Genomic DNA, 16,348 nt, shown 5'->3' on the forward strand with positions numbered 1-16,348 from the left:
AACCTACCTATTTTCATTTTTTCTTTACCACATCCCCAAAAAATCTATACTGATTAAAAATTTTAACAGTGCATTTATATGCACTGTTAAAATTTTTTGCTATGCAGTGATCTCATTACATGTCTTGTGTTTTTTGTTTCTTCTTTTATTCTTTTAATAACTGTACTAATATTTATTCATTTTTCTTCTTAACTTAAATAATACTATATTTTTCCTTTCTTTCCATATTGTACTATGACTGTCTATAACTTTCATGCCTGTAAATGGCACTTGTGTCGTAATTCTAAAAAAATAACTATCAAAAAACATTTTTCACCATTCAAATTTTCCTTTGTACAAATTACTTAACCATGTTTTTTTACAACTTTTTCTTTATTTTGATATGTTAACATTGTAGTGGTACTATATTTTTATCTATTTATTTTGCTATTGTACCGTCTTCAAACCATTTGCAAACAATCACGTAATATTCTCTTCCAGTTCACCTGTCCTCGAACCGGCCACTGCATTCCTCAATCCTGGGTCTGCGACGGAGACGACGATTGCTTCGACAAGCAGGACGAAGTCGACTGTCCCCCCATCACCTGCCTCCCCAACCAGTTCAAGTGTGCGGACCTACGCCAGTGCATCCAGGAGACCTACAAGTGCGACGGGATACCCGACTGTAATGATGGAAGCGATGAGTTGGGATGTCCTTCGATTGCACCCGATCAGTGCAATACTGAGAAACAGTTCCAGTGTGCGTCGTCAGGAATTTGTATCCCGCGGACATGGCATTGCGATGGTGAGGAAATTATACATTTTCCTACTGATTTAAGTAACATTTCTTTTATTAAATAAGACGAACATTCCCGGGTTACCTACAACTAACCTATTTGAAACACTCCTACAAGGTAAAATCATTATAGGCAGAAAATGTTGCTTGTACAAAGATGAATGACTTAGCTGGAATTGAAATATTTTTAGTCTCTTTACAAGCCTAGAAGTATCAGGCCAATAAAAAAGGGTAAAATTGCTTACTTACAAACCCTTTTTCATATATGGTTTTATTGTATAATGTGAGAAATTAATTTAGGTTATGATCAGAAAACAGTTTAATATTATTTTTACCTGAACTCATCAATCAAAACCGGCGGCTGGTGTTAAGTGGAAATATCAACCTTAACGCCATCTGCGTAAGGAGTGTGTTATTTGGCCGGATTCAAGTTAAGGTGGATCTCACAATTGTTTAAAGATTGACACAATGTGTCACACAATAGAGAATTTCTTAAATGAGGATGCCTGAGTAAATGAATAAATGAATAAATGTAGTTCCTTTCGAATTGCCATGCATTTCACGACTGTTTATTAAATAATTTTACAATATGTATTTGCTTATTTTGTAGGAACTCCCGATTGTGACGACCATTCGGATGAGCCTTCATCCTGCGGCCAGATAGACTGCGCTCCCAACTTCTACAAGTGCAACAACACCAACTGCGTATTCAAGGCCTACATTTGCGACGGCAAGGACGATTGCGGTGACAACTCAGACGAGAGCTACATTCACGCTTGCGTGCCACCGCCCTTCAGGTGCGGCGTCGGAGAGTGGCAATGTCCCAATGTCACCAACCGCTGTGTGAATATGACGCAAGTATGCGATGGAAAACAAGACTGTCCTAATGGTGCTGATGAAGGTAAATTTTCATACATTATTATTTCATTTACACCACCGTAACAGGGTATCTAAAATTTTTTGTTCGAAATCAATTCTTCAAAATAAGTTTTTCGAAAATCAATTCTTCGAATCTACTGATTCCTCCACTATGTTTTCTTCTACCATTCAATTCTTCCAATTTCATCAATTTTTTTGCAGTGGAAAAATTACTTGGGTTTCCGTGTTTAAAGCACATGGTTCGATCCTGAAAAATTTAATCACTGAATATTTATGCCGAAGAAAAGAATGTATTTCGAAAAATTTGTTCTTTGATTTTGGTAAATTGATTTAGAAGAATTTACATATAATACTGACTATGAATCTGACCTTGCTTAAATAAAAGTGATCGGCATGTAGGTAAAATTTTGTGCTTTTTGTTTTGCTTTTAGGTGAAGGTTGTGATCTGGCCGAATGCCATCATCAAGCGGGACTCTGCTCAAACACTTGCAAGCAAACACCGACAGGAGCTTTGTGTCTCTGTCCTCCTGGAGAAGAATTACAAGCTGATCAATTCGCTTGCCAAGATATCAACGAATGTCTGCCTCCTGGCCTCTGTTCGCAATCTTGTACCAATACAAAGGGTTCTTACATGTGTACTTGTGTTGATGGCTATGTTCTGGGTGGAGATAAACATTCGTGCAAAGCTCTCAATCATTCTTCCGCTTTCCTAATTATTTCAAACAGGCATTCCATTCTTGTAGCAGATCTTAAGGAACAAGGTCTTGAAAGAGTTCCGATTATTGTGGAAAATGTAGTGGCTACCGCTTCTAATATGCACACTGGCACCATCTTCTGGTCAGACATGAAACTTAAAAAGATATCTCGATTAGACAGAGGAAGCGAGCCTCAGGTTGTCATTTCTACTGGCCTCGATCTCGTGGAGGGATTGGCTTACGATTGGATCGGTGGAAACCTTTACTGGCTCGACAGCAAACTGAATACTATTGAAGTTGCAAAAGAAGACGGATCTGCGAGAACTGCATTGTTGAACGGTAACATCACACAACCTCGTGGAATGTGCTTAGATCCTGCTCCCGATGCACGCTGGCTCTTCTGGACAGACTGGGGAGAACATCCCAGGATTGAGCGTGTCGGAATGGACGGAACTCAAAGAGGAGTTATCATCAACACCAAAATATACTGGCCTAATGGATTGACTTTAGATACTGCCACACAAAGGGTGTATTTCGCCGATTCTAAGCTGGACTTCATTGATTTCTGCTACTACAATGGAACAGGCAGGCAGCAAGTATTAGCCGGCAGTCACTACCTTTTGCATCCTCATTCCCTAACATTGTTCGAAGAGACATTGTATTGGACCGACAGACAGCTAAACCGAGTTTTATCTGCTCACAAATTCAAGGGAAACAATCAAACTGTTGTTTCACACTTGATTTCTCAGCCATTGTCAATTCATGTGCATCATCCTTCCCTGCAGCCTCTTTACACGTCTCCTTGTACCAAGACAGCTTGCCAGCACTTATGTCTCCTAAGTCCTAACCCAACACCAGGCTACACTTGTATTTGCAAACCAGGATTCAGGTTGCAAAGTGATGGACGCTGCACAGAAGGTAACAATAATCTTTCTATACGAAAACACATTCATCGTATATTATATGCTAATTATTTTAGTTCCATGTACTTTGGTCTAACTTTAATTTATTCTTACAGAGGAAACTCCTTACCTTATGGTGTTGAGGGGATCCCAAATAGTGGATGTATCTTTGGATGGAAATGGAAGGGCAGGACTTCTGGCTCCAGTGGTGGGACTCCACGGAGGTTCCCAACTAGACTATGACAGACAAGCTCACCAACTTTACTGGCTTCAATCCACAACTGGAGAAAATGAAGATGATGAAAACTGCACACTATTCACAACTCCCTACGGAGGTGGAAACAAAACTGAATTCCTCACAGCTGATACAGGAATTGTTGGTGCCCCATCGACAATTGCCTTTGACTGGCTGGGAAGGAACATCTACCTGGGAAATAGGATCGCTAGCAATATTGAAGTTGTACGAGTGGATGGCAAAGTGAAACACCGAAGCATTATTCTAGCAAATGATGGCAACGCTACTTCCGTCGCCAAACCCAAGGGCATCTGTTTGGATCCAACTGAAGGGTAGGCTTAACATTATTTTGTCATTGTTTCAATATTACTCATTGACTTAATACACTGTTTGTCAGGCAGTTTACTAAATATATATTTATCTTTTTTAATCGGTTTCCTTTATTATCTTTCAGAAAATTATACTGGGTTGACGAAGGAGGATTTGGTGTTCCTGCCAAAATTGGCAAAGTTAATATGGATGGATCTAAACCAATGGTTTTGGTAACAAACATTGACAGACCAGAAGCAATTACCATAGATATTGAAAAGAAACTTATTTACTTCAGTACACAATTCCCAGTGGAGGTGGTTGTAATTACCACGGAAGGATTAAATAGGAAGACTCTACTCACAGAAGCAAATGACATTGGCAATCCTAAATCGTTGGCTGTTTTGGATTACAGACTATATGTTTTGGATCCCACCTTTGAAAAGATTATCAAAGTTGACTTACCAAACGGTGACAATATTAAAAATATCGTTGACAATGAAAGTGATCTGAAATTTATGACAGTTTTCCAAAAACGTAAAATGATAAACCATCCTTGTCTGCAATCTAATGGAGGATGCGAACAGCTTTGTATCCCTAGTGATGCTGGCTCCCGAGTTTGCGCTTGCTCTATTGGCTATAAAAAGGAGAATGACGTCAATTGTGTGCCATATAAATCATTCGCCGTCGTATCCCAACTGGACATGACCCGAGGATACAGTTTGAAGGACAGCGCAGAAGCTATGCTACCTATCACTGGACAAGGCCATCATATTCTGCATGTTGATGTCCATTTCGTTGAAAACTGGATATACTGGGTAGAGTTCAACAGAGGACAGTGGAATGGAATATTCAGAGTACGACCAAATGGTACCGAACTGCAGCACATCATTAAGGAGGGAATTGGTAGCAATGGAATCAGGGGCTTGACCATCGATTGGGTTTCTGGAAATCTTTACTTCACCAATGTTTTCCCACATGAAAATTATGTAGAAATTTGCTGGCTGGATGGTTCCAATAGAAAGGTCCTCGTCAAAACAACAACTGATGCTCCTAGAGAAATGGCTGTCAATCCTCTAAAAAGATTACTGTATTGGATCGATTATGGACAGTACCCAAGAATAGGAAAGGCATACCTTGACGGAAAAAACTGGACTCCAGTTGTCACATCTGGAATTTCAAACCCAAGAGATCTGACAGTTGATATGCTGACCCATGATGTCTATTGGGTTGACTCAAAACTTGATATGATCCAAAAGATATCCTACAGCGGAGGAAACAGACAGGTTATCAGGCGCAACCTTCCCAACCCAATGGGCATCGCTGTTCACATGGGTGATGTATACTGGGTTGACAGGAATCTACAAACTGTTTATAAAGCGTCCAAATTGCCCGGTAACACAACTCTCCCAGAAAAGGTTCGCACTAACCTACAGAAGCTGAGAGATATTGTCATATTCGATCAGACAAACCAGCCATCCGACGAAACGAACCCTTGCAGAAAATTAGGGAATGGAGGTTGCGACCAACTGTGCTTCAGCTATCCACCTGATTACACTCTCAGTAGATTATCCCAACAATGTGAATGTGCAACTGGTCAAGCGTCAGCATCCGATCCCAAGAAATGTGATACAGTCAACGAATACCTCGTATTCTCAACCCGTACAGAAATTAGAGGAATCAACCTCGATCCTAAGTCAACAGGTGTGCCATTCAAGCCCGTAGGCAATTTGACAAACGTTGTGGGGGTTGATTTCGATTTTGCGGATAATAAACTGTTCTTCACTCAAATCAGGCCATGGGCTAGAATTGGATGGATGCCCGCTAATGCTCCAGACAGTGGCTCTATCAAGAATATCATAAACAAAGGAATCAATCCCGAAGGAATTGCTTACGATTGGACTCAAAAGAAAGTATACTGGACCGACAGCTCCAACAACTCTATTTATGCCATGAACCTTGATGGAACGGAACTAGTCATGATAGCACGAGTGGAAAGACCGAGAGCCATTGTTTTAGATCCTTGCAATGGAACACTCTACTTCACTGATTGGGGACGCTTTGGAACATCTGGCAAAATCTTCAAGACAACCATGGCGGGATCTTTGAAGCGAGCAATCATTGACAAAGATCTTTCCCAACCCAGTGGTTTAACCATTGATTATGAAGAATCCATGCTGTATTGGACAGATGCAGTCAGGGAAAAAATTGAAAGGTCTAGACTTGACGGCAGAGATAGGGAAGTTCTTATTTCTGCAACAATCTATCCATTTGCTATAACCGTATTTAGAAATTACATTTATTGGACAGATTTGCAATTGAGAGGAGTTTACAGAGCTGAAAAGCATACTGGCGCCAATATGATTGAGATGGTCAAACGCCTGGAAGACTCACCTCGAGATATACACATCTACAGTCTCACTAGACAACTTTGCCAAAAGAATCCTTGCAGACAGAATAATGGAGGATGTGCACAGAGCTGTCACCCTGGTCCTTACAACACTGCCGAATGCAGGTGTGACGACAATACTAAACTGGTGAACGAAGGAAGGATGTGTGTTTCAAGGAACTTGACATGTGACGCTAGCAAGTTCTATTGCGCTAATGGAAAGTGCATCAGCAGGATGTGGGCTTGTGATGGAGATGACGATTGCGGAGACAAGTCTGATGAAGACCCTAAATACTGCACATTCCATTCCTGCTCCCCTAATGAGTTCAGATGTGCAAACGGCCGTTGTATATTTAAGTCCTGGAAATGTGATCACGAAAACGATTGTAAGGATGGCTCCGATGAAGAAGGATGTGTCTACCCACCATGTGTTGACGGAGAATTCACTTGCGCTAACTATAGGTGTATACCTCAGAGCCAAGTGTGTAACGGTGTTAATGACTGTAAAGACAACACTACCTCCGATGAAACTCACGAAAGATGCCCTCGAAATACCACTTGCCCGCCGAACCATCATAAGTGTGAGAAAACAAACATCTGTGTGGAACCTTACTGGTTGTGCGATGGAGACAACGACTGTGGAGATAATTCTGATGAAGATCCTCTACACTGTTCCCAGAGAACTTGCCCACAAAACAGTTTTAGGTGCCCCAACCACCGTTGCATCCCGGCTACTTGGTACTGCGATGGAGATGATGATTGCGGTGATGGATCAGATGAGCCCCCAGAATACTGCAGATCTGAAGGACGGACATGTTTCGGAGATCTTTTTACTTGTGACAATGGTAATTGCATTCCCAGAATTTACATTTGTGATGGCGACAATGATTGTTTGGACAACAGTGATGAAGATGACAGACATCAATGCAATGAAAGAAAATGTGATGCTGAGACAGAATTCACTTGCGAAGAAAACAAATCCTGGGGAAGAGCGCAGTGTATTCCCAAGAAATGGTTATGCGATGGAGATCCAGATTGTGTTGATGGCGCTGACGAAAATGCCACTCTGCATCATTGTGCTACCCCCCAACCTTGCGCAGAAGATCAATTCACATGTACCAATGGCAGATGCATTAATAAAGGCTGGTTGTGTGATCACGATAATGATTGTGGAGATGGCTCAGATGAAGGTAAACAATGTAATTCCCGATATAAGACTTGCTCAACTCAAGAATTCACTTGCCAGAACTTCAAATGTATCAGAAACCAATACAGATGTGACGGGGAAGACGATTGCGGCGATCGTTCAGATGAAGTAGACTGTAAGAAAGAAAATTCTACCTGTCCAACAGGACAATTCACGTGCACAAATGGACAATGTATCGATTATCGATTTGTTTGTAATAAGGTTGCTGATTGTACCGATGAATCGGATGAGCCTCTACATTGTAACGTTGACGAATGCGCTAAAGTAGAAATTCACCAATGTGGCCACAAATGTGTTGACACCTTAACAAGCTATTACTGCGATTGCAATCAAGGCTATAAGTTACTTGCCGACGGGAAAGCTTGCGCAGATATTGATGAATGTTTGGAAACACCCGGAGTATGTTCACAGTTTTGCTCCAATACACCCGGAGGATATTATTGCAAGTGTAATGATAAATACTATGAGAGGCAGGTCGATGAGCATACTTGCAAGAGAATAGATGCGACACAACCGTGGGTCATATTCACAAATAAGTATTACGTGAGAAATATGTCCATTGATGCAAAATTGTACAATCTGATGCACCAAGATCTGATGAATGTTGTGGCTTTAGACTTTGATACTCAAGAAAACACAATGTACTTCTGTGATGTTACTGCAAAGACAATTTACCGATCAAATTATATTAACAACACCGAGAAAGAGGCGGTCATCAGACATGATTCTCACGGCTTGGAAGGCATAGCTATTGATTGGATAGGACGAAAATTGTACTGGCTCGATAGACATTCAAGAAACCTCGATGTATCTGAACTTGATGGAACCAAGCGTAAATCTCTTAAGACAGGAATAGCCGATCCTCGAGCCCTTGTCGTACATCCAGGAACAGGCTACTTGTACTTCACATCTTGGCACCTTCAAGCTTACATTGCTAAAATGGGTATGGACGGCTCTAATTTTACAAGAATCCTCACTTGGGAAGATGACATTGCCTGGCCAAACGCCTTGACTCTCGACTATTTCACAGACAGAATATATTGGGCCGATGCTCACTTGGACTACATCGCATATACAGATCTGGAAGGAAGACATCGACATGTCGTTCTTTCAGGCCCGAGTGTTCCTCATGTGTTCGCCCTCTCTGTATTTGATGACTTCCTTTATTGGACAGATTGGAACTTGAAGGCCATAAGCAAGGCTAATAAATTTAACGGAAAGGACTTACAGATTCTACGCAATACGACACATCGGCCATATGACATTCACATCAATCATCCTCTGCGCCAATTGCCTTATCCCAATCCTTGCGGTACAAACAACGGCGGTTGTTCCCATCTCTGTCTAATAGCTCCACCACACGAATCTAGCTACCTCAATATCGAAGGATATGGAGAAGAAGGAGCTACCACAGCAAAATGCGCATGCCCTAACCAGTTCTACCTAGCTCGTGATATGAAGACTTGTATTGCTAACTGCACCACGGGTCAGCACAGATGTGGCGGAGCCGATGAAAAATGTATTCCTTGGTTCTGGAAATGTGATGGAGAGAAAGATTGTAAGGATGGATCCGACGAACCGGAAGCGTGCCCAGTAAGACATTGTCGTGCCGGAACCTTCCAGTGCAAGAACACTAACTGCACTCCCTCGGCTACTATCTGCGACGGCACAGACGATTGTGGTGACGGTTCTGATGAAGCACAGTGCCAACACGAATGCCCAGTCCTAGAGTTCAAATGCAAAGCCAGTGGAAGATGTATTCTGGATAGCTGGAAGTGTGATGGTGATGCTGATTGCAAGGACGGCAGTGATGAAGATCCACAGATGTGCCACAACAGACCTTGCGACCAAGACACAGAATTCAGCTGTAAGAATGGAAGATGTATTCCGCGCTTGTGGATGTGTGACTTTGATAACGATTGTGGTGATGACTCTGATGAACCAGCGTACATGTGTAGACAGAGGAATTGTACAACCGGATGGCAGAGATGTCCCGGCCAGTCCAACTACAGGTGCATACCAAAATGGCTGTTCTGCGATGGTAAAGACGATTGCCGTGATGGATCTGATGAGCTGGCTGCTAACTGTCCCAAATGTAGTCTGGAAACTGACTTCCAATGCAATAACAACAGATGTATTCCCAAGCAATGGATGTGCGATTTTGCCGATGATTGCGGCGATGGAAGTGACGAAAATGAGGCTCTGTGCAAAGGAAAGTACAGAGAATGCTCAGAATCTGAGTTTAGTTGTAACAACGGCAAGTGCGTGTCATCTCGTTGGCGATGCGATCATGAAGACGATTGCGGAGACAATAGTGATGAAATTGAATGCGGAGGCTTCCAGTGCAAGAATGGTACATTCCAATGTAAATCTGGGCATTGCATCGCTGCATACTTCCGATGCGATGGAGACAGAGACTGCAGAGATCTCTCTGATGAAGTTGGTTGCCCGCCTCGTTATCCCGGGGGCAGATACTGTCCAGAAAGCAGGTATGTAATCAAATATAGACCGAGTACTTCAATATTCACTCCTATCTTTTGTTAACCAAACGTTAACTTGATATATTTATTTCTAGGTTCCAGTGTGCCAACAATTTGTGCGTGTCCCAATCTGACTTATGTGATGGAACTGACGACTGCGGAGATAATTCTGATGAAGCACCAGCACTTTGTACCAATTTCAATTGCGATACGCTGAGAAGATTCCAATGCGCTAACCATAGATGTGTACCAAGGTACTTTCTAAAACCACAAAGTGACTTCTTTATTCTTACCAAAAATATTTCTACAACTCATCACCTACGCATTTATTTTTAGATATCAAGTTTGCGATGGAATCGACAATTGTGGGGACGGATCTGATGAAAACAATATGACATTATGCGCAGCTCGCACTAAACCATGTGATCCATTCGGCCAATACCAATGTGCCAATAAACACTGTGTGGACAAAACACAAGTGTGTGATTTTGCCGATGACTGTGGAGATAGCTCTGATGAACTGGGATGTCATAGATCTAAAACATGCGGCCTTGCTGATAGAGGTAACCTTGAGATAATGAAAAAATATTAATTTATTGAATTTAGCATTGTCATTAAAACAATCAGAGTCATTTGTTTTTTTTTTACTTTGTAGTTATAAAAACATTTTATTTTCCAGGTGGTTGTGAACATCACTGTACAAATCTGACAGACGGTGGCTATATCTGCGACTGTTTCTCTGGCTATATAATTTCAACTGAAAATAGGAAGAAATGTAATGATGTGGACGAATGCGCTACTGGCACTCATCATTGCTCTCAAATTTGCCACAATCTCAATGGAACCTACAGCTGCGACTGCCGACCAGGTTTCAGACTATCTGATGCTATTTCTGGAGTTTGCAAAGCTAATGATGACAATGTGACTCTCCTATTTGCCAACGGACCTGAAATAAGAGCCTTTGAAATCCACAACAACGAAGAGATAGACGTTATCACATCTGAGAAACGCATTGAAGCCATTGATTATAATCCTCAATCAGAGATAGTGTTCTGGGCTGACAGTTACGACAAGACCATCAAACGTTCGTATATGGTCAATGCTCAACATGGAGAAGTTAAGACTGGATTTGCACAAGACCTTAATATGAAAGGAAACTCTAAGCCAACAGCTCTTGCCGTGGATTGGGTTGCCGATAACCTTTACTGGACGGAAACTGATAGAACTGGATCCAAACCGAGAGGCCGAGTAATGGTTGCCCGAACAGACGGAAGGTACAGAAGGGCCGTTATTTCCGTCGGTATTGAGAGTCCTACATCTTTAGCTCTCGATCCTCAGATGGGTAAAATGTTCTGGTCAGATTCAGGTTCAGCTCCCAAGATCGAAGTTTCATGGATGGACGGCTCAAAGAGAAGACCTCTGGTCACCGATGGAATCCGCCACCCGGCCGGTCTGACTATTGATCATGCCATGGATCACGCCATTTACTGGGTGGACACAAAGCTAAATACTATTGAAGTTATGAAACACGACGGTACTAACAGAAAGACAATAATAAGAGGAGAAGCGCTGAAGCACCCCATTTCTTTGGACGTGTTTGAATCATCGCTGTTTTGGATTACGAGAGATTCCGGGGAATTGGTTAAGCAAGACAAGTTTGGACGAGGTGTTCCTGTCATTGTTGCTAAGGACCTTGTCAATCCATCAGGAGTTAAAGGTATGTATAAATAATAATTTACATTTGAATACATGGGAAAAATAAGCATTATATTATGTAATTCATGTTAACTAATGTCTTAATTGTTTTTTTGCAGTGTACCATCGCCTCCGTTACAACACATCACTCGTAGACCCGTGTGAACACTCTCCGTGTTCGCATCTCTGCCTCCTGGTACCGGGAGGAAGACGCTGTGCTTGTCCCGACCAACAGCAGCCCCTGTCGAGACGTTCCACTAAAGACGTGATCTGTGATGCTGGTAAGAGTACATGAATGTCAATGTCAAGCAATCAAACACATTTCTATTATTTGTTCTGTCTTTATGTATTCCATAATGCATTTCATGTTATCTCGTGGCATGTTTTCATGACAATAAAAATGTATTTCTGACTTCTTTTGTTGATAAAGTCTATAATGTATATTGTAGGTCTTTTTTAAACTTACAAAAATATGTAGGAAAAATATTTACTTTCCTAATACATAAATACATAAAACGTGACTTATAAAAAGTTATTATTCTAGAATCTTTTGTTGCCATATTAATAATGAGTGTAATATAATTTGAATTGTTGTTTTTGTTAGCACAAGCCTTTTCTGAGAAAACAGATAAATTATCTGTCAGTTAAAATTTGTTGAATTATCTCATTTCTTTTGTTTACACATTTTCCTAAACAAACGAATATCATAATTCATAACCTTATCTGAATCTTTATAACAAGTTATTATTACTGTATTATTGGAACACAAAAAATGCACCTAACAAAGTAAATTTGTTGACTTATAAGTTGTAGGTGCTTAAGTTTTATTTTATTGTTACAGCTGCTGAAAGACCAAGGCCAGCTCCGAGAATATGCAAATGCCAGAATGGTGGAATTTGCACTGAGGAAACTGATGAATCTTCACTCAGTGAGGGTTCAAGCCTGAGTTGCTCTTGCCCCGCCGGAGTAGAGGGCTCACACTGTGAGCTGGGCGCACCGGGGGCCGCAGGAGCGCCGGGAGGGGGCTCCTCGAGAGCCACAGCTGTGGTGGTGCCGATAGTGGTCACTCTATTGGTATTATTGGCTGCAGCTGCGGCTTGGTTTGTCATCAGAAAACGACCATTGTAAGTTAGCTAAAAGGCTAATTTTTATGTCTGTAAACGTAGACGATATTCTACTCGCCCGTATATGTCAATCAACATGGAGCAGGTTAACTAAACTTTGTGAGACAGACTGGGGCGAAACCTCTACCCTCTACTCAGGAGTCCTACTTTTCATTGCCGAGGAACTTGAAACCTGCAATCTCATCATCTCATCGATTAGTTATATGTATCCCCATTATCGATTTTTTATCCTCTTTTAGTAATGCAATATTACAAGAGATAAACCGGTAGAAATGTGATTTAAAAAAAAAACTGACATTGTTATTTCACATAAGACCTTTTGACTTTTAAGACTCAGACAGCCAATGTCTATTCTAGAAAGAATTTAAGTATTTGAAAAGTTTGATCAAATTTCACCTAAAGTAAGGGAAATTACTCTTACTTTGGACAGAACACACTTCTATTTATTGGTTGATCACTTCAGTCTCTCTCTGACACCCACCATACGAAAGTAGAAGACTTCAGTGGTTAAGAGCTTTTGATTCCTCTGAATAGAATTTTATCAATTTATTAATACAGAACCATAATGGAATTCATTAACTAGTAGCACTGTTATCAATTCGGCAACATAACTAACTCTGTTTTATTTAACAATTTATTTATTTGTTCCAGTGGAAAGGGAACCGGCTTGGGCAGTCTTGCATCCTCACAGAGTGTTTCCTTCCGTCAGGGCTCCAACGTAGAGTTCGGTGGGGCTCCGTTTGCGGGAGGCCCTGTGCCCCAAGCCCTCCCGTTGGGAGAGCCCATAGACATGGCCTACAACTTGGAGAGAGTTGGCAAAAACAGAGACTTTAGCAACCCTATGTACGACGCCGTAGTGCAGGGTGGAAATGGATCTGGCGTCATGGGTAACAACCTTTACTTAATCTTATTAACTGTTAACTGTAAAGCTTGACTTGTATAATTTCCAAAAGAGGAACTGACACAAAGCTGATTTTAGTCCTGAAATATTCAACTGCCGAAAATTAAATAATTTTTTCTATTGCTCAATGACAAAAAAATGGCTGAAACTTGGGCAAAACCAGCTAGTGACCAGAGGCGGTTTCTTGGTACGTGCATTTTTACATTGCACTGCTTGTCTTCAGTCTTCACATAACAACTTTCCTCAGTCATTGAAAGTACGCTCCAGTCCTAATTCTCGCCAGATCATTATTTGAGCTATCTTCTAGTACAAGACTCCCAAGCAAGAGCAAGCGGGCCGTGCATACCCCGACATGCACAGTACTATGATTTAGAATAGTACTGAAACAGCGTCGGGCCGTATCGAGACAGCCCGACCTAGCCAAAACGGTGACATGAGTGAGACAGATTACACTCTTAATGTCAAATCACATGTTAGAGCAGTGTAGATATATAACGCACCCGTAAATTATCGAAACGCCTTGACAGCGAGTGAATTTTGCATCACTTTGATCATGAGTAATCCAATGCGTCTGGAATGTATTAGAAATACTAATGTACAATGTTAGTGCTACGACATTCACAGATTGCAATGGGTAACAATAAGCTGTTTCGTTATATTTTCAACGATGAATTGCATGTTCTTTACTCTCGAGATGATTTTGGAATGCTGACGTAGCAGTATTATTCTACAAATATAAGTTAGTAGATAGAATGAATTGCAGTAGGTACCCCCATTCATTAATTTTTTTCCATCTATATTGCACACTGGGTACATTTTAAAAGTGAAATGCACTGCTGGCAATTTCAGTCACGGTCCGCCTCTGCTAGCGACTACTAGATAGTTCAATACAAATGCTTATTTTCATTTTATTTTAGATCAGATTGAACAATTGTAATGGTTTTGTAATTCTATAACAGATATCTTCTCTCTTTCTTCACACAACGTAGCCTTCGCTCAAGTGTATCCAGTTTACAGCAGAAATACTTAATCACAAATTATTTCAGGTATTTACGAAGTACCATCGGAGGTTTCCAAGGACAAAGTAGAGTCGGCCATCCTGTCACCGAGTTCGACGGAAACCCGCGCCGCCCCGGGTGCCAAGCAGCGCCAGCTCGATCCATCGGGCCATGACACCGGCAAGGACACCCAATCCCTGGTGCAGGAGGACAAGGATTGCTAGCGTCCAGCCATGGCTGACCGCCATCACCCCCAGCCCCGAGCCCCCGGGGTCTGGCGAATCAGTGTTTCTAACGTTCCCAATCTTTGCAATAACCCCGACAAGGGTTACGCCGTATTTTGGTAGAGCACCGCATGTGCCTTTATGACATTTAGTAGTGTTACTCAACGTACTGGCAATGGCAATGTAACAATGTAATGAAACTATCTTACTTTATTTCTTTGTTTTTATTACTTAATACGACAAATAAACGGATGTTTGTACAATGAAAATTGCATACTGCTAATTGAAAACCCTAGAGGATATACATAAAAGCTTGTCAGTATTGCCATTGTATAAACATTCTTTTTAATATTTTTGTTAATTTAAAAAAGTGTAATGTCACTATTATCACAATGAATATGAACTCACTTAATGTTGCAAATGTTATAACATTTTGAAACTTGCTTCGCATAAGAATAAGAATTTTCTGACTACGGAATTAATAAGAATTTGAATTTATTTTAGTGAGTTAATAATTGACAGTCTCAATATCAGTTCAATATTCTATGTTGTTAAGTTCCAGTGCTAAAATTATTTATGAGTAGACTAAAATGATTAAATGTATTCCTTCTGCAGCATTTCGGATTTGTGAAGAATTATGACATTTGTATTGAAGTATTGTTAAAAAATTTATTGATATTTGACAATTATTATTATAACTATGATGCATACTTATAAAGCGATTTGTGAATATATAACCAAGATCCTTGATATGGATGCTAACGATAGGCAAGCAAATAAAAAAAAACTATGTTTGAAATGATATTTTTTTGTTACAAGTTATTTATAAAATATTTTCTATTTTTGGGATTAAATAATGTTTTATTAAAGTTTTTTTCAGTGTTGTTGAGGCAAACAAAAGTTGAGATAAATATTTATTGTAAAATAGCATATAAACTATTAAATTTCACTTTTCTTCTCGTTCTAAAATCTCAATAGTGATTACAATATGTATTACAGTAGTTTGTGTCTTATTTTGATGTATTAGTTATATAAACGGCTTGAAATAGATTGCCATACGTCTATAGTTTTATTTAAATGTTATGTATCTAGTTTTAATAGAATTCGAAAATTGTTTTATAAGTGTAAATAAAAAAAATGTGATTGAATAAAAGTGTAGGATGTACGGATTATCAAAATAAATGAGAAGAAAACTATTATTATACAATATCATAAATGTTGGTAATTTTTTAAAAAGAGACAAATATTTTTTTATTGGGATTAAGGTGTAGGCTTAAATTGTAAATATGCTTATATGAAATATTTCTGCAAGACGAGTCTTTTAGAGTTTAGAATATAAAATTACATATTCAGTTTATTCTGATTCAAATTTAAGTAAATTTCATGTGATTACTACATTCCAAATTAGTCCTTTTTTAAATTTCTCAATTTTAAGCATTTGGACTTCGCCATTTGATTTATTTATTATAACATATATTTCCTTGTAGAGATAAACAGGGGAAATAACTTAGGTCATTCCATTTACTAAGATTCCA

At 40.1% G+C, this 16,348-nt stretch overlaps 1 protein-coding gene across 2 annotated transcripts in view; it reads left to right on the forward strand.

Annotated features, from left to right (window-relative positions):
* Positions 1-14,813, forward strand: part of mgl (low-density lipoprotein receptor-related protein megalin) — a 485,387-nt gene extending 470,574 nt beyond the window's left edge. For both annotated transcript variants that reach the window (XM_089633402.1, XM_089633403.1), the window contains exons 12-23: positions 481-784; positions 1,386-1,676; positions 2,086-3,267; positions 3,368-3,818; positions 3,941-9,880; positions 9,967-10,125; positions 10,208-10,434; positions 10,551-11,588; positions 11,686-11,847; positions 12,408-12,690; positions 13,342-13,577; positions 14,638-14,813. In XM_089633402.1, the coding sequence (XP_089489528.1) occupies positions 481-784; positions 1,386-1,676; positions 2,086-3,267; positions 3,368-3,818; positions 3,941-9,880; positions 9,967-10,125; positions 10,208-10,434; positions 10,551-11,588; positions 11,686-11,847; positions 12,408-12,690; positions 13,342-13,577; positions 14,638-14,813 (10,449 nt within the window). The remainder of the gene's footprint in view (positions 1-480; positions 785-1,385; positions 1,677-2,085; positions 3,268-3,367; positions 3,819-3,940; positions 9,881-9,966; positions 10,126-10,207; positions 10,435-10,550; positions 11,589-11,685; positions 11,848-12,407; positions 12,691-13,341; positions 13,578-14,637) is intronic.
* The last annotated feature ends 1,535 nt before the right edge of the window (positions 14,814-16,348 follow it).

Source organism: Hesperophylax consimilis, chromosome 7 (assembly GCF_061612785.1).
Source record: "Hesperophylax consimilis isolate HC1 chromosome 7, BYU_Hcon_1.0, whole genome shotgun sequence".
NCBI lineage: Eukaryota > Metazoa > Arthropoda > Insecta > Trichoptera > Limnephilidae > Hesperophylax > Hesperophylax consimilis.